The sequence below is a fragment of the Hyperolius riggenbachi genome, chromosome 6 (genome assembly GCF_040937935.1).
Source record: "Hyperolius riggenbachi isolate aHypRig1 chromosome 6, aHypRig1.pri, whole genome shotgun sequence".
Lineage (NCBI taxonomy): Eukaryota > Metazoa > Chordata > Amphibia > Anura > Hyperoliidae > Hyperolius > Hyperolius riggenbachi.
The window spans coordinates 301,225,838-301,249,494 of NC_090651.1; the positions used below are offsets into that span (position 1 = coordinate 301,225,838).

Consider the following 23,657-nt stretch of genomic DNA (forward strand, 5'->3'; position numbering starts at 1 on the left):
CACGCAGCTTACTTCAGTAATTCTCGGGTATTTGGTCGTTATGGATGATGAATATGTCCATCTGTAACTGGTATAGGCTTGTGCATTACCAGATCTGATATTCTGCTGCCGTCAGCAGTGTGAGCACAGGAGGCAAAACCAGCAATTCAGGTTCACAACTTTCCAGGGGCAAAAGTGAGGTTAGAAGCTGATGCTGAGTGTACACATTGTGTGATCTGTGTCAGTCAGACTCCAGGCTTGCCTGTGATAACCCTGTGAGGAATAACTGATAAGAGTTCTGGAGAAAGCTGACAATCGATAGCACTGTGTAACTGGTTTCCTCCAGCAAAATGGGAACATCCTGCAGTTCAGGCGCACAAGTCAATCTGAGTGCCATAAACCACATTCAATGATCCCGCCTTGGGAATGTCAGAACTGCTGATCTGTTTACTTGGTTTAGGTGATTGATTTAAACGTCATAGTCTTTTAAAGTGTTTTTACCCTAAATGATCTTTTGGCGATCATTTCAGGTGACCGTTTCGGAATGATCACTGTACAGACTCGCTGCTCACTCAGCTCCTAGCCAAGCTACATGTTCTGCGGTGTAGAGAGGGGAGGGAGGATGTATGGAAGGCAAAGCATCCATCCTTTGTTGGTGGCTTTGGGAGACATGTACACACTAAAGATTTTTGACAAAGAGGATCGCAGATGATTGTTGCAGCCAAGGAATATCTCAAATGTGTAATTTTTTTTTCTTTCATTTGCTTCATTTTTATGTAGGATCTTCAGTGCTTTTTAAAAGTCATTTTTTTTAATTTGACTGCCCAGAGGAAACCCCTGTAAACCTGGGGAGAACTTAAATGGGAGTCCGAAGGGAAAATAATATGGAGGCTGCCATATTTATTTACTGTTTAAACAATGCAAGTTGCCTGCCTGCCCCCCTGATCCTGTGTCTCTTAATACTTTAAGCCATACACCCTGAACAAGCATGCCGATCGGGTGCTCTGAATAAAGTCTGACTGGATTAGCTACATGCTTGTTTCAGGGTTGTGTCTAAAGCTTGACGACGAGCGCTCCCCAATCCATTGTCCTGCCAGCGGCTGTACACGACCAGTGCAAACGAGAGTTCAAGCGATCTTGGTACTTTGCTTGGGAGTCGTTGGGGACCTTAAAGACCCGATCTGCCGTGCTGTTCGTTGTCGTCATGCGTTCGCATATTCGCGTGCCTGTACCTACGTTGTGAGAACGTGGAAATGATCGCTCATCACTCAAAAATCAACTGTCGTCGGAAAAAATCATAAGAATAATTGTGTAGTGGGTACGGCGGGCCTTTCGACAGTGGTCTTTTAAAGGGTGCCTGAGACAAAAAAACGTTTTACCTACCGCGATCCTGCGCACTAGCGGTTCTTCCTTCGAGTAAGGCGGAAATAGCTGAACCCGATCGTATCCGCTCTACTGCGCAGGCGCGAGTCCTTTGCACCTGTGCAGTATTTCCGCCTAGCCAAGAACGAAGAGCCAGTAGTGCGCCTGCGCAGGATCGCGGTAGGTAAATATATCACCTCATTTCCGGGGAGCCAGCGCTGGATTCCTCCAAGCTTCAGAGGTCGGGGAAGCCTCATTGGGACCCTAAAGGCTTCCCCCCCCTCCCCTCCCGAGGCAAGTATCCCCCAGAGGGCTTTTTTTTTCTTTGTTAGAGGCTCACTTTAAAGTAGATCCAATATAAACTTTTACTCATTGCATAATTGTGTTCCTTTCATACAGTTTATAGGGCATTCCTCAAGCCAAATGCTTTTTTTGTTTTGTTTTAATATTCTAATTCCATATAAACTAAACAAGCCTCGCCCACAGCTTCAGTCTGGGCAGGAGGAGGGGGAGGTTACTAGTTAGACATTTCAGAGGCAGGAGGAAGAAGTTTTCGCAGGCTGAGGGCTGGAGATGCTATCAGCTTACCTGTGTATAATGTGACAAACCGAACATGACTGTCCTCATTGTATCACAGGAATAAATAATCATAAACCTTTGAAGCTGTTTGCAGCTAGATTTGCTGTGTAAACTAAACTTTAGATAAGATATATAGACAAGATACTTGTTATAGTTACTTCATCTCGGATCCGCTCTAAGTCCCTCCATCCAATCTTTTTATAGTACACACACACACACACACACACACACACACACACACACACACACACACACACACACACACACACACACACACACACACACACACACACACACACACACACACACACACACACACACACACACACACACACACACACACACACACACACACACACACACACGTTACTAGCAGTAATATCTCTTAAATGTTTCCACACAATCTGTTTAGAGTGTTAGAGTGTGACTTTTTGCTGCAAAGCTTTGATTCCATTTTAACAGGTTAAAACAGCAGAGCAGACAGTGACAGAGCCATGTGTGAGTCATGCTCACTATTGTTATAAGACTTATAGGGAGGAGCCGGTTACCTAGTTAAACCTGCTGTGTGCATGTGAAAACAAGCCCGGATAACTGTAATTCTCTGTTTTAAACTGTGCCAGTCCGCATGGTTCTAACTGGTAATAATATGCTTAGCCAAAGAGGAAGAGAAGGAAAAAAACCCCGCTTTGCTGACTTTCTCCCAGTGGAACAGGCGGGATAAACGCCTTGGCTGTGTGTAAAGATACTGGACAGGTGCCTCGGCCTACCACCTGCCTCCGATTTGACGGACATTACACATCAGGCCTGGGAAGCTGTTCCCTGACATTTGCTTCAGGCACAGTAAACCTATTGAGGGAAAGAAAGCAGCCGTTTAAACAGAACCTGTTCTACCCTCTGTCTAGTAGAACAGCTCAACTGCACGCTCTGTTAACTCGGCTACACAAGGTTTAACTCTTCAGAGGCAACATAGGGAGAGATCTGCTAAAGGTTAAAGGACCACTGTCGCGAAAATCTTAAAATTTTAAATATATGTAAATGTATACAGACAAGAAGTATGTTTCTTCCAAAGTAAAATGAGCCATAAATTACTTTTCTCCTATGTTGCTGTCACTTACAGTAAGTAGTAGAAATCTGATAGAACTGACAGGTTTTCTACTTGCCCATCTCCTTATGGGGGATTCTCAGGGTTTTCTTTATTTTCAAAAGCACTTAGTAAATGGCAGTTGCTCTGACCAACTGCCAAAAAAGTGTACGGTGAGCAGGGAGGCTGGCCTGCATCTTTGTATAAATCAAGGAGTGTCTTTATAAAGAGTAAAGGCCATGCTGAGAATCCCCTATGGAAAGATGGACTAGTCCAAAATTTATCGGTAATGTCCGATTTCTACTACCTACTGTAAGTGACAGCAACATAGGCGAGAAGTAATTTATGACTAATTTTACTGTGGAAGAAGCATGCTTCTTATTTGTATGCGTTTAAATGTATTTTAAATTTTAAGATTTTCGTGACAGTGGTAGTTTGTGTGAAGAAAAATTGGGTCAGTGAAACCAAACTGTTATAGGTAGATAGTAGCAGGGCGTATTGATAATCAGTTTGTTGTGTAAATTTGGGAAGGTGGGAGCCAGGTTCTTTTTGAAGCCCCACATTTGTAAATTTAGGGAGTTTGAAGTACTATTACTAGTAAGGTGGGCAGATGTGCGTGGGAAGTATAGACGTTCTCTTCCAATTTCTGACTACATACATGCTCCGCCATTTCTGGCCATGTGCAACCCCTGGTTTCGCCATGACAGAGGCTGAGAAAGTCATGTGGGCATGGGGGAGTGGCTCAGCCCGCAGTTGGATCTCTATCAGACTTGGGGAGCTTGAATGGGGCTTTAACTGGTTAAAGCTAAAACTATCCACCGTGATCGATTGTGATACCATTTTGATGCCTATGCCTTTAATTCCCGTCTTCTGTATTCAACTTCAATGCAAGTTAGAGGTAGTTGACGAAGAATTCCATATGCTTTCTTACCTTCCAACCTCTCAGCCCCGGACCCCATGCAGAAGTGAACATTCTTGTCCAGTTTAGAGTTACTTCTCTTGTTCATTTTGCCTGGCTTCACCAAGTCGCTTTCATGGTAGCACCTGAGTATTTAGCCTTAAAGGACACATCCGAGGAGCTTGATAATAAAAAAAAATCCACTTACCTGGGGCTTCCTCCAGCCCCTGCAAGCCGCCCTGTGCTCTCGCCTCAGCTCCGCTCCCCACTAGTGGCCTGGGGTCCCCTCCGGTGCGAGATTCCCACTGCGCCAGCGGCTCTGAGTCGCATTGTAGCTTCTCACCTGTGCAGTACAGTCCGGATGATGTCAGTGTGACTCAGTGAGCCGCACACTGGAGCGCAAGCAGATGCCGACCTGGTGAGGTCGGCAACTGCACTGGAGGAGATCGGGATCCACTGGAGGCACAGTGAGGGCACAGGATGGCTGCCAGGGGCTGGAGGAAGCTTCAGTGAATTTTTTTTATACTCCTCGGACCTTCCCTTCAAGCAATGTACACACTTTTAATTATGATCAAGGCTGGATTTATAATTGTTTTGCCCCTAGGCCAAGCATGCTGGGGCTCCCCTTCTAAGCAGAGCTGTGTCCATCCCATTCCGTGTGCCGCCCCCTCTTCCATGCCTAACATTGCAGCCCCTATTTTCCATTTACTACTCTCTTATACATCTGCTTCCCTTTTCATGTGTTGCTCCCCATTTGTGTATGTGGTAGGTAACCCCTCTTTTATGTCCAGGTGCCCCTGGGCTGCAGCTGCTCAAGGCCTTTGTGGCCTGTCCAGAAATCCGGCCCTGATATGATTGGCCAATCACTGACCAATTTCACACCTCCTTGTAGGATGAGGGTTTCCCTACACAATCCGCTCATAGAAGTCATGCTGACCTTCATACTACACAGAGGTGGTAATATTGGTCAGTGATTGGCCAATTATAATTGAATGTGTACCAGCAATTCTGAGTAACTGATCACACTAATATCGCTATTGCTTCGTACACACTTCACATTTTGATTGGCCAATTCTTCCACCTCCATGTAGTATGAGGGTTTACCCACATAATATGTTCAAAGTATTCTAAATCTGTTGGCCGTAATAAATGCAGGGGGTAAAAATGATTGGCCAATCAATATTGAATGTGTGTACCAGGCTTTAGATGTTATCTTTAATTAAGCAGCAATTTGTACTTTTTCAGAAGTTGTTTAAAGGACAACTGAGGCCGGTTTCAGACTGCGGATTGGTGGTAGCGGGGTGGCCCGGGGTCCTCACCACACCACCAAAAACAAGCCTTTGGGGATCATCTTGTTAGTACGCGGTAATCCCCGTGTGGCAGCCGGCCAAGCAGGAAGTGACTCTCACTTCCTATGGCCGAAGCGATCACAAGCGCAGAAGCAAAATTGCTAAAATATACGCTTCGGCGCGATGGGTATAACTTGTGGCGGGCATTTTAACAAACCCTTGTCGTGTCACCATAGTCTTGCATGAAAATGAACTTCCGCACACTCATGCAAATCCTCATGCGAATCCATTCACAAAAATCATGTCCCTACAGCTAAGTTAAAAGCTGGGATCTTCGTTACAAGAATAAAGTCTCTTGCGTAGTCACATACACTGCCCAGTGTCGTATGTGTCCTAACTCTAGCCCTGTAACATGCATAGCACAAACATGCATGCATTCAGCGCATCAAAACCTATCGAAGGAATTGGAGCACATATCCTTACCGTCCTCCCTTACGACACTGGGCTACCTCTACGCGGTGTATGTGACTACGCAAGAGACTTCATCCTTGTAATGAAGATCTCAGCTTTTAACTCAGCTGTAGGGACAGCATTAATTGCGGCATGATTTTTCGCATGAGAATTTCCATGAGTGTGCGGAAGTTCATTTTAATTTTGCTGTTTTGCTTGCCACACCCCTTCCAGCACCTCCCTATTAAATCTGCAAGTGTTCAAATGTCCTAGCTCGAGGTGAGGAGTCTGGATTTTGTGTTTTTTTTTTTTTTTTTTTTTAATACCATAGTCTTACATGACTTCCAGTCCGCTGCACATTACCGCACTGTAACGTAGATTTGCCCTTGCGGCGGGGATGCGGCAAAAACATCACTTCTGTTGCATGGCACCGCACCGTGTTGGTATGAAAGGCCCCATAGAGTAACATTGCCTTGTGGTGGGGTGCGGTAAAAATGCTGCACTGCACTATGCCAGTGTGACAGGGCCCTGAAGTGAGTGAAGTATGGAGGCTGCCATATTTATTTCCCTTTACACAATGCAAATTGCCTGGCTGTCCTGATGATACTCTGCATCAGGGCTGGGCCGAGGCATAGGCTGGAGAGGCTCCAGCCTCAGGGCGCAGTGTAGGAGGGGGCGCAGAATTCATTCAGCTGTCATTCCTAATTGTGTTTGAAGCAGAAAGAAATATGAAAAGGGGATACATGGCAGTGACTGCAAGCCATATAACTAGATATTAAGGTGTTGGGGAGGTTGTGGGCCCTGTGGCGCCTCTTATTCTAATAGCAATCAGTGTGTGACGGCTGGGGTGGGAGGGATGGAGGGGCGCACTTTGGTGTCTCAGCCTTGGGTACTGGAGGACCTTGTCCCGGCTCTGCTCTGCATCTAATACTTTTAGCCATAGACCCTGAACAAGCATGCAGCAGATCAGGTGTTTCTGACATTCTTGTCAGATTTGACAAGACTAGCTGCATGCTTGTTTCTGGTGTTATTCAGACACTACAGGAGCCAAATAGACCAGCAGGACTGCCAGGCACTGGCATTGTTTAACAGGAAATAAATATGGCAGCCTCCGTATACTTTTCACTTCAGTTGTCCTTTAAAGTGTCCATTCCAGGAACATTGATTTGTAGTGCTTACAGTGCAGAAGTGTAGGAAATCCCTCCAATTGGGCAGCTTAGCACTCGGCCCTCATCTGGTTACACTAGGCTGCTGCACTAAGCCAGGATTACTTCAGAGGCAGCGCCATTCATCTTTGGGGTTAATCAGGCAGCGGTTGCATTTGGAAGGCTCGGTTTCTGGTTTGTTTCCTTTAGATTGTAGATTTGGCTTGGTGCGACTCTCAGCCCTCGCTATTGCTATATTTGGTCACTGATGTGCTGTGACTTGTCTGGTTCAGGGGGTTGTGTTTGCCCCGCAGCGCTGCTCTGGAACAGGGTGGGGGTGAGAAGCAGATGTACTGCTGGATGACCAAACGGTGGTGGAATCATGTGGCAGCTGTGACAATATTGCCTCTAAGCTCCGGAACCTGTTGCCCACACAAATCATTGTAGTTCATCAGTCTTCTGTATTTGTTTCTGTGATTAGTAAAATGTGGCAGTCAGGTCTGTCCTGTTTACCATTTCATATTTCAAGCTTTAATTGTTCCTGAAACTCTTGGATTATTGTTGTGCATTTTTATAGCGCTATAACAGGGTTTTTTTTTTTTTGCAGCAACAGCAGTTTAGAGATTACGTGAATGAATTAACATTGCTAACTGTCCCTCAGCGGGAGTCACTATCATCATTGGCGTAGTGCAGAGGTTGCGACCACACCGAGGCCCCTGGACCTGAAGGACCCACTAGGGGGCCCTTCTTCATCCATTATATTAGCTTTTTATTTGTGCTTTATTGGTAATGAACACCTCTATATGTGCCGTGCAAAGTGGTAATCCTTAGCGTGGACCTGTACTCTTGCACAGGATGGAAGGCAAACCTAGAGAGATGCACCCTCTATGTGTTTAGAGAGATTAGCCTGTCTAATTCCCCTCCCCTGTGCAACCTACTTATCCATAGATAATGTTATAAACAGCAGCCCCTCTTCTTCATGTACAGCTCTTTTGGGCAGCAGTCCCCCTCTTCCATGTGTTGTTCCCCATGTTCAGCCCCCTCCTCCATATGTAGCAAACCCTATTTCATGTCCAGCCACCCCCTTGCGCTGCAACCGCCCCAAGGTCCGAGCCTTGGTGGCCTTCCCAGAAATCTGGCCCTGACCATACTTATTATTTTTGTCTCACTGGTTTGAATTACCTCTACAGGAAGGTTGCAGTTGATGATGGATGACTGTAAGTTCACAAGGGCGGGGTTGTCTCCTCTATTGCTTTTTGTAGACAATATTACAACTCCACTGTAGTACGTACCGTATTTTTTATCTTGCTTATGCACCACAGAAGATATTTGTGCTTCATATAAAAATTACAATGAATAATCGTAATCTGCATACCTATGCTGTGAATGCAGCTGAAACATTACACAAGCTTATTTTAAGTCAGTAGCTCGGGTATTATCGCAATCTGCTTACTCCTTCTTGGTGAGTATTTTAGGAAAAGCAAAACGCAGAGGATCAGGGCAACAGCCATTTTACATGAAATAAATTCAAAAATACCACTGGCAGTAAATCATGTGTTCTTCTCCTCTACCACTACTTGTCTGGTACCCGTTAACCTCCTTAAGCCCCATCTACACGATACGATTCTTTGTGCGATTCGATTACGATTCTATTTACGATCAGATTAAATCCGACATGTCCTATCGGGATTCGATTCAAATTGAATTCCCATTGCAAATTGAATCGAATCCCAATTGGACATGTCGGATTTCATCGGATCGTAAATAGAATCGTAATCTAATCGCACAAAGAATCGTATCGTGTAGATGGGGCTTAAGACCCCCTGCACCCAATGGAGTGCATCCCCTTCTACTGAGAAGGTATCACGTGACTTCTGAAGTGACATGACCCACATACCAAGAGGGAGAGTCTACCTGCTCTCCTTGCTGCAACCACACCTCCCTACTAACTGACAGGCACAACAGCTCTAGTACCTAGATTGTCTTTCTATGGGAGGTGTGGTTTCAGCCAGGGATGCAGGCACATCCACCCCCCTGCTGTGGGGACCACATTCCTGTGGTGGCTATGTGACCACAGGTAAGCAGCCCTTGGGACAGCGGGAGGGGAGGGGGGGGGGGTGTAGCTGTAAGGGGCCCCCAAATACTACATCACTCTTTCTGATATATGGTTCCACCCTTCAGATCAGGTGTTTTTATGACTATGCTTGTTATGGGTGTGGGGATTATGATGTCCATACTTGTTTTGGGCTCCCAGACTGTGAGGGTCACCAGGAGGATGCGCAAGGGAAAGGGTGTGAACATTCAGAATCAGAATCAATTTATTCGCCGAGTACGACAGGCATCGCACCCGGAATTTTTTGTGGTACACACGGCATGGAAGGTTTGTTATACAGATAAAGATCGCATTTAGGCAGACAGAGTATAGAGTAGAATGCAAGAGATAACAATAGTCTAGGCAGCAAAGAGAATACAACATAACGAGCGTAACTAAAGAGGTTACAACATAATTTGGCAGCAGTGCAAGACTAGTGTGTTTAGCGAGGGTGGTAATTTGAGTTTAGCAGGCGGACGACTTGGGGAAAGAAAGTGTCTGGTGGTCTTGGTCGGGATAGATCTGTAGCGGCGACCCAATGGCAGGCGGTCAAAGTAGCAACCTCTGGGGTGGGAGGGGTCGTTCCGTATTTTATTTGCTCTCGACCACAGTCTGGAGGTGTGTAGGAGGTCCACAGGTGGAAGGGGTGACCCAATTATTCTCTCCACGGCATTGATTACTCTCTGAAGCTTGAGTCTGTCGCTCGCGGTAGCGCCTGCGTACCAGACGACAATGGAGGAGCAAAGATTGGACTCAATGGTGGCAGTGTAAAAAGCTGTCATCAATTCCCGCGGCACCCCACATTTCCTCAGCTGCCTCAGGAGGAACAACCTCTGCTGGGCCTTCTTCTGGACTCTGGAGGTGTTCTTGGCCCACTTTAATGGGGGCCCCATCTAAGTTTTACAGGGGGAGAGGAGGAGGCATGATTTGTAGTTACGCCCCTGATGTGACCTCTTATTAATAGAGGAGGCTGGGCCTTGATTGAGCCAGGAGAGGCGGAAATGGACCAGGATGTTGTCACTAGAGTTGGCACCTGAGAACCATTGCAACAGGTCGTTTTATTTTTATTTATTTTTTTTAAGCTTTTATATTGAATAACACAATTACAAGTATTCTAGAAGAAGAAGAAATAACAGTGGGTCTGATTAATCAGGGCAAGAATTGCTCATGGTATCCCCCAGAATCCTTGCTTCATTCAGAGTCCTGATTGGCAGTTCTGGGAATTTCTCTGCTGTTGCTCCATTTTTCTATGGCCCTGTATTGATTAAATAACCCCACTTATGCATGCATAAAATGAATTCTGGACTGGAGCTTTAATTCTGCGGCTACCCTAACAGGATATATTTGAATATTTGATGCAGATGTGCGTATACCAGAGTTTTAAAGCACACCAGAACTGATGGGTATATGGAGGCTGCCATATTAATGTCCTTTTGAATAATACCAGTTGCTTGACTATCCTGCTGATGCTCTGCCTCTAAATCGTTTAGCCATCGACCCTGAAAAAGTATACAAACCAGGTGGTCTAACTGAAGCTTGATTGGATTAGCCCCTTGCTTGTTTCTTGTGTGTGATTCGGACACTACTGCAGCCAAAGAGATCAGCAGGTCACCAGGCAACTGGTATTGTTTAAAAGGAAATAAATATAGCAGCCTCCGTATCCATCTCAGTTCAGGTGTCTCTTAAAGTGTACCCGAGGTGATATGTGACATAAGATAAACATGAGTATGTGTATTTGTGGGCCTGTCGCTTCATTTAGATATTTACTTTGATGGCAGCAAGCACGGCAGCTCAAACCCCTCTTGTCTATATTGCCGCACTCACATGATTGTGAACTTGACATGAGAACATTTGAGGACCTTTTAAACGCAGTTTGCTGAAACATCCATGTGCTTCTGGCTGGAGTCTGGCTGCACATCAGTGTTGCTCTTTGCACCTGCCTTATATGAATATGACCATATACTAGGCAAACATTGCCTGAAAAGGTGGACTCTTGTCTTGCTGTAAAATATACAGCATAGCTTATAGTGTCTATAAAGCATGCACTTCTCAGACATTACGCTTTTTACCCATTGAATGTCTGAATAATAAACATTTTGTTGATTTGGTTGCTGTAGCATTTTGCACATCTTTGCTTTTTATTTATTTATAGAGCGTTACATGTGGGAGACATAAGCAAAATAAAATCTGTACATCAAAACTAGCTTTTTTTTTTTCCTTATCCCCCTATGATGGGTAAAGATTCTCCATTGGCATAGCAACAGAGGATGCAATGGTTGTGACCACACTTAGCTCCCTGCATCAGAGAGCCTTTAACCACTTTTGATCTATCGGCCATGGTGGGAAATTCTGCTAAATCTGTAGAAAAAAAAATGAATAGTGTATGGTGGATTGGTTTGATTCTTCAAACAATACAATCAATTTGGCGGCACAGTGATGTAGTAGATGGCGATATCTCCCTGCAATGCTGGGACCCCAGTTCACGTCCCATTATCTGCAAGGAGTTTGTGTGTTCTCCTTGTGTCTGCGTGGGTTTCCTCCGGGCACCCCGGTTTCCCCCACATCCCAAAAACATACAGATAAGTGAATTGGCTTCCCCTAAATTGGTGGGACATATGACCATAGTAGGGATTAGATTGTAAGCTCCTCTGAGGACACTCCATGACTATGTACTCTGTAAAGCGCTGCACAAGAGGTCAGTGCTGTATAAACACTGTAATAGTGATAATATTCAAGAAAAATGATTACATTTAAAAGATCTCAAGAAAAAAAATAAAGGTGGCCATATACTTATAGATTTTCAGCAGATTCGACCATCAGATAGATTTCTGTCAGATGCCTGTCAAGTCGAATCGGACAAGAATCTATCTGATGTGTGCCACACACTAGGAACAGATTTCTAATTGATCTAAATGCATTACTGGACCATTAGATCCAGTGCAACTAGTAGATCGACCTAGATTTTTAAAATCCTGTCAGATAGATCAAATCGATCGAAATCGGCCACAAATCGATCGATCTATAGATTAGATCTATAGACTCGATCAATGGCTTAAATCGACCAGTGTATGGGCCCCTTAAGACTGTTGTTTACGCTCCAGGGAGCAGTAGGGTTTTAACCTCTCAAATCGCCCTCTGTGGCATCTCTTTAATTAGTTTATACACGGGTCTCTGGTTTGAATACCAGGCAGGACACTATCTGCACAGAGTTTGTATGTTATCCCTGTGTCTGTGTGTGTTTTCTCCGGGCAATCTGGTTTCCTCCCACATCCCAAAAACATACAGATAAGTTAATTGGCTTCCCCCTGAATTGGCCCTAGACTACAATACATACACTACACGATACTTACACAGCGATATAACTATGGTAGGGATTAGATTGTGAGCTCCTCTGAGGAACAGTTTGTACATCGCTGCGTAAGATGTCGGTGCTATATAAATACTAAATAATAATAATATACACACATGATTTTGACCATGGTTGCTGAATTGAAGCCCAACACATAAGTTGATTTTCTTGCAGTGTGTACTGCTAGTTTACTTTGACCAGTTTGTACCTGCTGTGTAACTGGACACCCAGGTCATTTATTTTTACTTTTAGCACAATTAACTGCTGTCAGAGCTCCCATGACATTACTTTACAAAAAGACACCCCAGGTGCGCCTCCCCCACCCTTCCTGCCTGCAGCCATAAGCACAGAGTCTCCTCCCTGCTGTCTGACTACAGATAATGCACAGCCCCAGGGACCCTCATCACCCTCCTCCGCACCCCCATCCTTTCCCCAGGGCTTGGGAGTGAAGGTGTTTTGAAAACACACCACCTTGCTGACCCCACAATTCAGGCTGAAAGGATGTAAGTGGCTCCTGCATTAACTTAACAAATAAAGAGAGAGAAAAAACTACAGAGGTTTGTTTAGAGCAAAATACTCCTCTGCTGTTCCTCCCCGCCTTGCTCTTTAATGTGGAAACAGATCTCACTGGTTTCACGTTAACCTTCCCAGCGTTCAATTTCCCCAGGATTTCTGTGCAAACAGTGATAAAATTTATTTTTAAAACTTTTTTTTCCCTGTAACTTGCCAAAATGTGTCAAGCAAGGGTCTAGTATACAGTGCAGGAGAGTATTGATGTGTATGCATGTTTATACTGTTCACAGCATGTTTTTTTGAACGGACATTTCTGTCCATACCGCTAGGGAGGTTAAAGAGCTTTGCGATATTTTATACAAGAGAGTTGCGGCAACCATATCAAACCTCAGGCCCTCTGCGATTCACTTTTCCTCCTGAGTTGTCTTCTAAGAGCTACTTTTTCATCTTGTATTTAAAATAACTTCTCAGCACTCTGCAATTGAAAAAGTACCAAAAGTAGGTGAAAAAGTACTATTAACTATTATTTTGAGTATTTTCTTGCTTGCTGGTGGCTTAATAAGTATTTTATTGACACGTTGTGAAAATATCACCTAGGAGATACCTTTAGGAGAAAAAGTGAATTGCATCTGGGCCCACATCCTTTTTACTAAGACAGCACTTGGCACTTAAAGAGACACTGTAACAAGAAAAACGTTCCCTGGGGGGTACTTACCTCGGGAGGGGGAAGCCTCCGGATCCTAATGAGTCTTCCCCCGTCCTCCTCGGTCCCACGGGGGTCTCGCTGCAGCCCTCCGAACAGCGGCCTGACAGACCCGACAGCCTGTTCAATATTTACCTTTCCAGGCTCCAGCGGGGGCGCTGTTGCGGCTCTTCTGACGGAGATAGGCGGAAATAGACGATCTCCGTCGGGTCCGCTCTACTGCGCAGGCGACTTGCGCCTGCGTAGTAGAGCGGCCCGACGGAGATCGGTTATTTCCACCCATCTCCGTGGGAAGGAGCGGATACTGCGCCTGCGCTCTAGCCAAAAGGTAAATATTTACATCGCCGCTGCTTCGGGAGGATTTTCGCATACAAACGCATACAAATTCGTTTTCGCGTTTTCCGCAAAGGAATCGCACTACACTAGTGGAAACGGGCCCTTATGGTTTGCAGTACAAGCTCTGCATCACGCCACAGAAGCCAGCCTTTATATGACTCTGTACCATTATGCGGCGACAGGGTCATATGCATAGTGCCGCCCCCTACTAGTGACATACTCCCTGTTGGGCAGGAAGTACGGCAGTGGGATTCCTGTCAGTCTGCGCATGTGTGCCGTGTCGCACTGTGCTCCCGAAGTTTGCCCTTACTGCGTCTCCCATTAACTTGCATTGCTGCATAATCCGTACGGTAGGCACAGATCATGCGGCAACACGCTGCAGCCTCTGCATCGGGAATGCAGTGATTCAGATGCTTGCATCGTACCGCGTTAAGTGTCCAAGTCTCCATAGAATTGCAATACCCTTGCGGCCGGGAAACCCAATGCGGGATAAAGGCCAGAACTATAGAAGGGGCCTTAGACCTTGCATAGAAAATGAAGTCTGATGTCCGTGCCAGTTAGAGTGCATTGTAGTGTGACAGGCTGCCCGTCATTGCCAACCCCAGTGGTACCTTATATAGTTCTTCTTTCCTATTCTGTTGTTGTTGGTACCAGGATTGTAACTATACAGCATGGATTCCCTACTCCCCTCCCCTCCAGCATTCTCAGCCCCTCCCCTCTAGCATTCTCAGCCCCTCCCCCCTGCAGTAACTCATATGGCCACAAGGCCCATCTTCCCAGGAATACTATCACAAACGTCATCATGAGCCCCTATCCGACCTGAACCCTTGCACAGTACAGAAGGAAAACAGAGAAATGCACCCTGTATGTGTTTAGAGAGTTTAGCCTGGCTAATTCCCCCTCATCTGTGTCTAATCACAACCTTAATTTGATCTCTTTGTATCAGCTGTGACAAAAAAATGTTTTTCTTTAAAGATTATGCTGTTACTTATGTTTTAGAGCAGAGAGGAAGTTGCGAGTTCATGTCCACTTTAGCAATTGTATCCACAACCAACCGCTACTGCTCTGAACGGGGTCCCTCTGTCGGAATTGGGGAAAATCCTGCTCCTTTTTCTAGTTACCTCTAATTGGGGCAGGAGGTTGAGGATGGCTCACCACTTGTACTCCAAACATTACTAAAAGTCTGGAATTTTCTTATTCTTTCACATTCCGGTTATAAGTAAAGCAGCACAGGCGTTTATCAAGACTGCTGGAGTGCAAAACAGGAGCAGAGCGTGACAAATGTAATATATCGGGCTAGCTTGATACATAAATCCCTTTAGAGAACATAACTGCTGTTAAACTGCAAAGTTCCCCAGAGCACTTCTTACAAGTGTGACTGTCTTCTGTCACAGGTTTGTCACGGGAGTTTACACTGCTGTCCTGTGGATTGCAGTAACAGGGGCCTGCGAAGACAGATGACCGTCATAAATCATTTGATACTTGAGTATCAGCTTGATTATATTGCAGTCTTGCTTTATTAATGTCTCCTAAAATTATGTTTTTAGTACTACGTTAAGCAGCCAACCCCAGTCAATATGACTTGTTGATATTGTGTAATATAAAACAGACCAACAGCTGATCATCACTAATAAGCCTGACATACATATGCAGATATTATACGTATTATTCTGGTGATTGGAGACCATAGAAAACCATTGGGGTGGGGGGGAGTGAATTAGAATTTTCAACCTTCGTCACCAAATGACTAAATGTGCCAAGTTTGGGGACTCTGGCTTCATTACTGTGAGATTGGCAGCCTTTTACATTTTCCCATTGATGGGAATGGGTGAAATATGATTGTCTGTTTGTGGCTGTGCCCAGGTTTGTGTGTGGGGGGTGGGGCATGAGACCCCCAGAACATATCTTTCCAGGAAGGAAGGGATCTGTATACTAAGTTTTGTTAAAATCGGTCAAGGAGTTTTTGAGGTTTTTGATGGTGGCACATACATACCGTGTATACACACACGCTCCCACACGCTTACACACACACGCTTACACACACTCACACACACTTACACACACTAACACACACACTTAGGCTCCCTGCACACTGCAAGTCCGTTTTCCAATTCCGTTTCCGATTCCGATTTTCAATTCCGATTTTCCCTGAATACATTCAACAGAAAAACGGATCAAATAACGCAGCATGCAGTAAAGATTAAAAATCTGAATCTGATGTAAAAAACTATTAAAAAGTGGAATCTGAATCGGAAATGCATGCAGTGTGCAAGAGTCCTTACACACACTTTAAAAGTGCATAAAAGACAACCTAAAAACGTAATTTATACTATATGTGCAAATCAAGAGTTGTCCGAGTTTTTCTTTATTATTGCACATTTGATCATTAAGCCGGAAACAAATTGTTTGCTATTGAGGATATTTTGCCAACATTTTAATTCATGTATCATATTCTCGTTTGATTCTTTTCAACTAACAACCACTGTCTGTCATGTCGTCTTACCCCCCCCCCCCCTTTTTTATTTTAAATATATATACAGTATATATTGCTGTATTTGTCAATTCTGTGAAAACGTTCTCACGCTTCTTTATCTTTTCCCACTTTCCCAGGTCGAAACGAGTTAATAGCCAGATATATAAAATTACGGACAGGAAAGACGCGCACAAGGAAACAGGTGAGTAAAAAAATATGTTTTTGTTTTCCACTATAAACCTGAAGGGCGAGGACTCGCAGTAGACCTGCAGCAGCTGCAAAACTAGTTGTAGCTATTGATGTCCTAAACAGCTGCTAATGATTCCGTCTTACTGGCAGCAACTTGTAGTTACACAAACGTACTGCAGCCAGTTACAAGACTTTGCTACATTGTTGCAAGTGTGACACGGCCACAAGATCAGAGGACAAATCCATTTGTGATTCAGAGAATAAAGATCAGCAGGACAGCCAGGCAACTGGTATTGTATAAAAGGAAATAAATATGGCTACCACCATATCCCACTCCGTTTGTGTCATTTTTAAAGATTAAAAAAATAAAATAAAAATGTGCCCAGCTTTCGACCTTTCCATATTTTGGATACCGATTTCATCAGTTCGTCCCCATGTCTCAAAGTGGCTGGATAGTGTACTGGTTAAGGGCTCTGCCTCTGCCACAGGAGACCAGGGTTCAAATCTTGGCTTTTCCTGTTCAGTAAGCCAGCAGGCATTCAGTAGGAGACCTTGGGCAAGTCTCCCTAAGACTGCTACTGCCTATAGAGCATGTCCTAGTGGCTGCAGTTCTGGCACTTTGAGTCCGCCAGGAGAAAGCGTGATATACATGTTCTGTGTCTTGTCTTGTGTAAAAAAACATCAACCTAAAGAGTCCAGCCAAATTTAGACTATAAAAGATGAATCTACCAATCTCAGTTCAGATGGAAATCACACTAAATAGCTCTTTATGACAACTGTATATTAATAGATGGATCTTGGACAATGATATCTAATGTTGTGCATGTTTTATTATTGTTCTTTGTAACAAGAAAGATGACATTTGATGTAACAAATGTGTTCAGGGCTATAATTTTGCTCATGTAGTGCCACCCAGTGGCTGAGTATTAACACTGCTGCTGTTTCCAGGGTCTGTGTTGAAGAGATGTCTGGTCAACTGTATCTGATGTTCAGTGTTTGACACGACTTTTCTAAATATGTTCCAAGCTGCTTTTTCAGTCCAGCATCTTAATAACTTACACTGAAGTTTATGTATGATGTTTCCCTTGATTGTTACCTAGACCAGTGATATGCAAACTTGGCTCTCCAGCTGTTGAGGAACTACAAGTCCCACAATGCATTTGCCTTTATGAATGACTGTGGCTGTCAGACTCCCGCAATGCCTTGTGGGACTTGTAGTTCCTTAACAGCTGGAGAGCTAACTTTGCAGATCACTGACCTAGACCAATATGCCTTCCATGTAAGCATATATGGTCAGTATCATCCCCCAGCCAATGAGATTCTTCCTGCTGCTCTTCCATAACACTCTTATAGCTGAATGATTGCAAATTTCCTTCTGTTTTAAGAAGGCAAATTTCACCAAACTCTGGAAGTGGGAAAGGTTTTTTTTAAGGATGTCCCAGGTTGTCAAAGAAGCATCAAAAATGTTCATACAAGTTGCTTAGAGTTTTTTAACATTGAAAATATACCATAAGAAATATAGGCCCTCTTCAATTCACTTATTCTCCTAAGTTTTCCCCTAGGAGATAATGTTTTCATCTTCTGTTTTAAATAACTTTTCATTACTCTCTAATTGAAAAAGTGCCAAAAGTACTGCCGAAATTACTGAGCATTTTCTTACTTGCTGGTGGCTTCAAAGGCATTTTATTGACCTGTCTGTAAGGGAGGGGTTGTCCCGGGGTTTCTAAAGGCTCTAAGATACGCAAGGAAAATGAAAGAAGACCAGGAGCCAATGGTGCAGTATGTTTGCTTAACTGGACTTGCAACAAAGATTTTTAAGGTTTTGTAACCGTAAAGGTCAGTTGCAAGGTTGCAACCACCAACGGAACCTACAGGGAGATGCCTGTCCCTGCTCAGGCTCTCCAGGTACCGTCAAACAGGAACTGGATGATTGCACTTCTAAACGGTAATCTAAGGCCGGCTAAAATACCTAAACCTCCCAACTGAGGTGTAACAATGACAAACAAGCTATTTCAGCACTTGATTATTAAAATTTTTAAAACAGTTTAAAAAGGAGAGGCAGTGTTAGTCTTGTCTTTCCTGAAGAAAATGGCTAGTAGGAATGGAAATGTTTTATTTTAGCACTAAAAATAGACAACATAGAGGCACTCAAGATTTGGTTGGCTCTGACCTTAGGCACTGTTTTGTACAGACCTCATAAAGGGGAGGAAAGTCCTGAGATGTGTGTTGTCCATTCTTTTTACCCCTGAAACAGCTTGTTTGTCATTTTATTGCTAAGGTGTAAAAATGTCACCTAGGATAAAGCTAGTGATTTTAGACTATATTTACTATGGCACCCTGGGACTGAAAGGAACTGGAGAAAGGACCGAAGGAAGGGCCACTAGTGCCTGAAATGTTGTTCTTTTTCACTGCATATACTTAAATAAAGAGGAACTTTAACCCAGGTTTGAACTTTATCCCAGTCAGTAGCTGATACCCCCTTTCTCTCGAGAAATCTATACTTTTTCTTGAATAGATTAGGGGGGACTGTGTGGCTGATACTGTGGTGAAACCCCTCCCACATAGTGATGTCATGACCATGGTCCTGACAGTTTCCTGTCTGTAAACTTTTGCATTGTGGGAAACAATAGCTTTTTCCAGCCGCCGAGCAATCAATATCTCCCTCTGTACATAGAACTCTCAGTAAACAAACATTCCATACAGATCATCACCTGCCAACATCTTAATGCTGCCACCAGAGATGTATTTCAGAATCTAAATCGGGTAGAGGAAAGATTTACAATAGGAAAACACTGACAAAATAATCTATAAATGAAAATTGTAAAAAATAAGCAATTTTATTCATCATGTTTTTTTTTACTACAGTTCCTCTTTAAGTTACTTCAAGGTTGAAGTGCCATAATTTCCATCAGGATTATTTTTTTTAATGAAGCCACTAGATGAGTAATAACCTAACGGAAGTGACATCATCCATATTTCTAACTTGTATTATGGTGCATGCACTTTGGTAGGTTTATCCTCACAGAACGTTTTGTGTTCCATTTACCTGCAGGTATCCAGTCACATACAAGTCCTTGCACGGAGGAAATCTCGAGAAATCCAGTCCAAGCTGAAGGTAAGTAAAAGACTTTGCTTGTCATCTGCTGGCTTCAGCCTCCGCTTGCGTCTGCTATGTGGCCCCAGGCTGCATTGTACATGACTCTGCTTCTGCGCCTGCACTATGACTTTGCCTGCCTTACATATGGCTGTGCTTCTGCTCCCGGCAGGATAAACTCGCATGATAATGCTGGCATTGTGCAGGAGTTGATCAAGAAATGTTTGGCAGAAGCCGACCATCTACTGAGCCTTCTCTTTGCTTTCAAAGAACATTTTACACGGGGATATTATATGAGGATAACCTAACATGGTCCACACCATGGGCTGTCTTGCAATGCAGGGGAATTAAGGATTTTTTTTCTGGTACAGAATCCCAGTTAATTCACATAATCAATATTTTGGGCATGTCCGTCCATAAAGGAAATGGTTGTTATTAATTATGAGGAAAGGCTAATTGAATTACATATATTTACCCTTAAGAAGAGGAAATCAAGGGGGAGACCTTACTGAAAATTTTGTACAAATTTGTACACGGCAAAGGTTGTGAAAAGTCAGAACTAGTTTCAAGTAGATGGCCTCAAACATAGAACTGATTCTTTTAATGAGAAGAATGAAAATAAGGTGGCCTACATTTCCAGTAGTGAATAGAATTACTGCAACAGGATTCTACTATCCAATTATATGCAATTTGAGTTGTTGTTTTTTTCTTTAATTCTTTTGATCTTTTTTTTTTGGGGGGGGGGAGGCCTTTTGAATTGTTTGAATTCAACCAGTGCTAATAAAGAACAGTTATTTAGCATATTGTGAGTAGTGTTGCTTGCAGATTTTTACCAGTGAAGTGTGTTTTGCATCGAAAAATATATTTGGGGAAAAACATTGTTTTTGCGCAATGTGAATTTGCGCCAAAACTACAAATTGTCATTCATGATTTTAAGAGCAAATGACACCTTTTCAAGTAACAAATATGCAAAAAATTACACTTTTTAAAGCAAAAATTTGTGAGTGCGAAAAATCACATCTTTTTAAATGAAGAATAGCAAAAAAAATTGAAAAATCACAATTTATTATTTTTTGTTTGAAGTTGAATTTTACATTATTTTTGCAAAAATTGATGCAAAACAAATATCTGCATTTTTGCTCATCACTGATAGTGAGGTGTTTGTTTAAACTCACCACAGTACAGGAGTATCAGGTTTGGGTTATATCTCACCTGAGGTAGAGGGTAACCCTGAAACGTGTTTGCGCTGATCTTGTGATGAACGCAAGTTTAGAAAACATTCTGAGTGCCTCCTTTGCAATAAATAGCTGCTTAGATGATGGTGTTATTATGTAGTGTTCTAGTAAAGACACTTTGGTGACCTGTTACACAGTTTACCTGAGTCACTTATGCCTGTATACATTTACAGACTGTGATGTACTAAATCATCTAGAAATCTCCAAAAACCTGGCTTATATTGTAATTCTACCCTTACTACTATTTCACCATTTTTTTATTTTTTTTGTTTTGCTGCATATATTAAAGTAAATAAAATATTTTTACTTTTATTTATTTTTTGATCTTGCCTAACAAGGACTAAGTAGAAATATATAAATCTAAATTAGTATTTGCCTCATGAGATTAATACAGGTAGTCCCCGACTTACGAACGACCCGCCGATACAAACGGCGTGGATTCTGTGTTTTCATGGGAACAAGTTAATAAAAATGATTTTTTAAAATTGGACTTGTAGTTTTTGAGAAAATCTATTTTAAAAAAAATTCAAAGAAAAAATGGCTTTTAAACTTGTATAAACAGATACAGAGGGCTCAGGTGACACAGAGTGGGACACTGGAGGCACAGGGGGGCACAGAGAAGGTACAGGGGACAGAGATGGCACAATGTTCTAACTTAAAGAGACACTGAAGCGAAAAAAAATTATGCTATAATGATTTGTATGTGTAGTACAGCTAATAAATAAAGCATTAGGATCAGAGACAACAGTCTAATGTTTCCAGTACAGGAAGAGATGAGAAACTCCAGTTGTTATCTATGCAAATAGCCATTGAGCTCCACGACTTTCAAAGTCGCAGAGAGCTCTGTCTTCTGAAGGCTGTTATCTTAACTGTATTGTTTTTTTACTTTTGCAGAGAACAGTTCAGGACAGGTCAAAAGTTCACTGGCCTGCTCTGTAAAAAACATTTAGAATGCTGAGTAGTGTGTGAACTGCAAATATTACAGAATGATGCAAAGTTATAAAAAAAAAGCTGTATAACTGAAAATTAAAATATGAGAATATTTTTTTTGCTACTAATGTACTAGTAATTATCCGTACTACACAACCAATGTATTATATCATAATTTATTTTTTCTTTTCGCTTCAGTGTCTTTAAGAACAGATTCAGGTTAAGAACGAACCTACAGTCCCTATCTTGTTAGTTACCTGGGGACTACCTGTATATGCGTGGGTGGATGTGAAATAGTTGTGCTAGAAGTTAGGCTACATGTGCAAGGTGACGAGAATGTAATGTAGAAAATTCAATTCCTTTAAAAAAAACTTTCATTAGCAGCGTAAGGAAAAAAAAATCTATTTTTACCAGTACCTCTGAGAGTAAGTAGCTGTTCAGAGAGGTTCCCCTTACTGTGTTGGGAGTTTCAGGGAGGCCTTATTTAGTAACTCTTTAAGTCCTTGTATTTAATTCCATTGAATCTTACGTTAGGTACACACCATACAATTTTGTGTTAGATAGATGGTTCGATAGATCATTTCCGTCATGTCCGATATTAGTTCAGATCGTTTTTCTGGTCGATTTCTCATAGAAATGAATGGAAATTGATAAGAAAAGATATGAGAATCGAGCGGGAAAACAAATCAAAAATCGATCGGACGGAAAATCGACTGCAAAACCGCATCGTGTGTACCTAGCATAACATGGCCTACTTGAACATGCTAACTTAAAGAGACACTGAAGTGTCAAAAAAGGCATATTTTTATTTAATAAAAGTGTTTAACATAATAGCCCCAACTAAACCGCCACATTCCCGACGCTGTACACTATCTAAATCCCCCCTCCCTCTCCCCTGCAAAATCCATGACTTTCTTGGTCGTGGATTTTGCTGCCCTAAGCGCTTCCGCTATGAGCTGCAGCCCTGCCTCCCACACGTCTGTCAGAGGCGGATCACCGCCTCTCCCCCGCCCGTCTCAGTGAAGGAAGACTGAGAGGGGCGGGGGAGAGGCGGCGATCCAGGCTGACGGACGCGCTGAGGCAGAGCTGCCGCTCATAGCTCTGCCTCACACGGAAGCGCTGCCCGGGTTGTCCCCCGGGGAGTTTGGAGGTATTTAGTTAGATTAGAGCGGCGGGGATGTGGCGGTTTAGGTAGGGTTATTATGTTAAACACTTTTATTAAATAAAAAGATAGTGTTTTTGAGACTTCAGAGTCTCTTTAAAAGGAACCCGAGGTGTGAGACCTATTGAAGCTGCCATATTTATTTCCTTTCAAACTATACCAGTTGCCTGACAGTGCTGCTGATCTTTCTGGCCAGTGGGGTCGAAATCACACACCTGAAACAAGCATGCAGCTAATCTTGTCAGATTTTTGTCATAGACTTCTTCTACTTACATTTCTCCCAGAGTAATATGCGCTGTGTATTAATTTTTCCCTATGTCAGACAGTTACAGTAGGTACTGGTGAAAATATGGCACATCTGTGAGGTGTTTAATTAGTCTATCTTCTCATGGGGAATTCTCAGTTATTTCTTTATTTACAAAAGCAGTTTGTACTGAAGTTGCTCAACCCAGCCACCAAAATGGTGTACAAATGAGTAACGAAGCTGGCTGACATCCTTCTATAAATCCATTCCAGGAAGTGCTTTTGTAAAAAATAGACAATACTTAGAATCCTTCATAAGGAGATGGACTAGTCCCAACCCTGTCAGATCTGTCAGATTTTTACAGCCTACTGTAAGTGACAGCAACATAGGAAAAAGAGGTTATTTATAGTACATTTTACTCTGGAAGAAATGCACATTTTATATGTGTTTGAAATACTAAAAATGGTCATGATAGTGGGCCTTTAAATTTATGAATTAGCAAGCATAGACACAGACAGTTCTAGCCTCCATAGCAGCCTACTGATCTGCTGTCA

General features: G+C 43.0%; 1 protein-coding gene across 9 annotated transcripts in view; it reads left to right on the forward strand.

Annotated features, from left to right (window-relative positions):
- LOC137521654 (transcriptional enhancer factor TEF-1-like) overlaps positions 1-23,657 on the forward strand; it is a 248,741-nt gene that overhangs the window by 193,277 nt on the left and 31,807 nt on the right. For 8 of the 9 annotated variants that reach the window (XM_068241185.1, XM_068241186.1, XM_068241187.1 and 5 more), the window contains 2 exons: positions 16,387-16,451; positions 19,491-19,553. In XM_068241185.1, the coding sequence (XP_068097286.1) occupies positions 16,387-16,451; positions 19,491-19,553 (128 nt within the window). Of the gene's footprint in view, positions 1-8,785; positions 8,861-16,386; positions 16,452-19,490; positions 19,554-23,657 lie in introns of those variants that run through there. The other variant, XM_068241193.1, reaches the window with a different exon arrangement.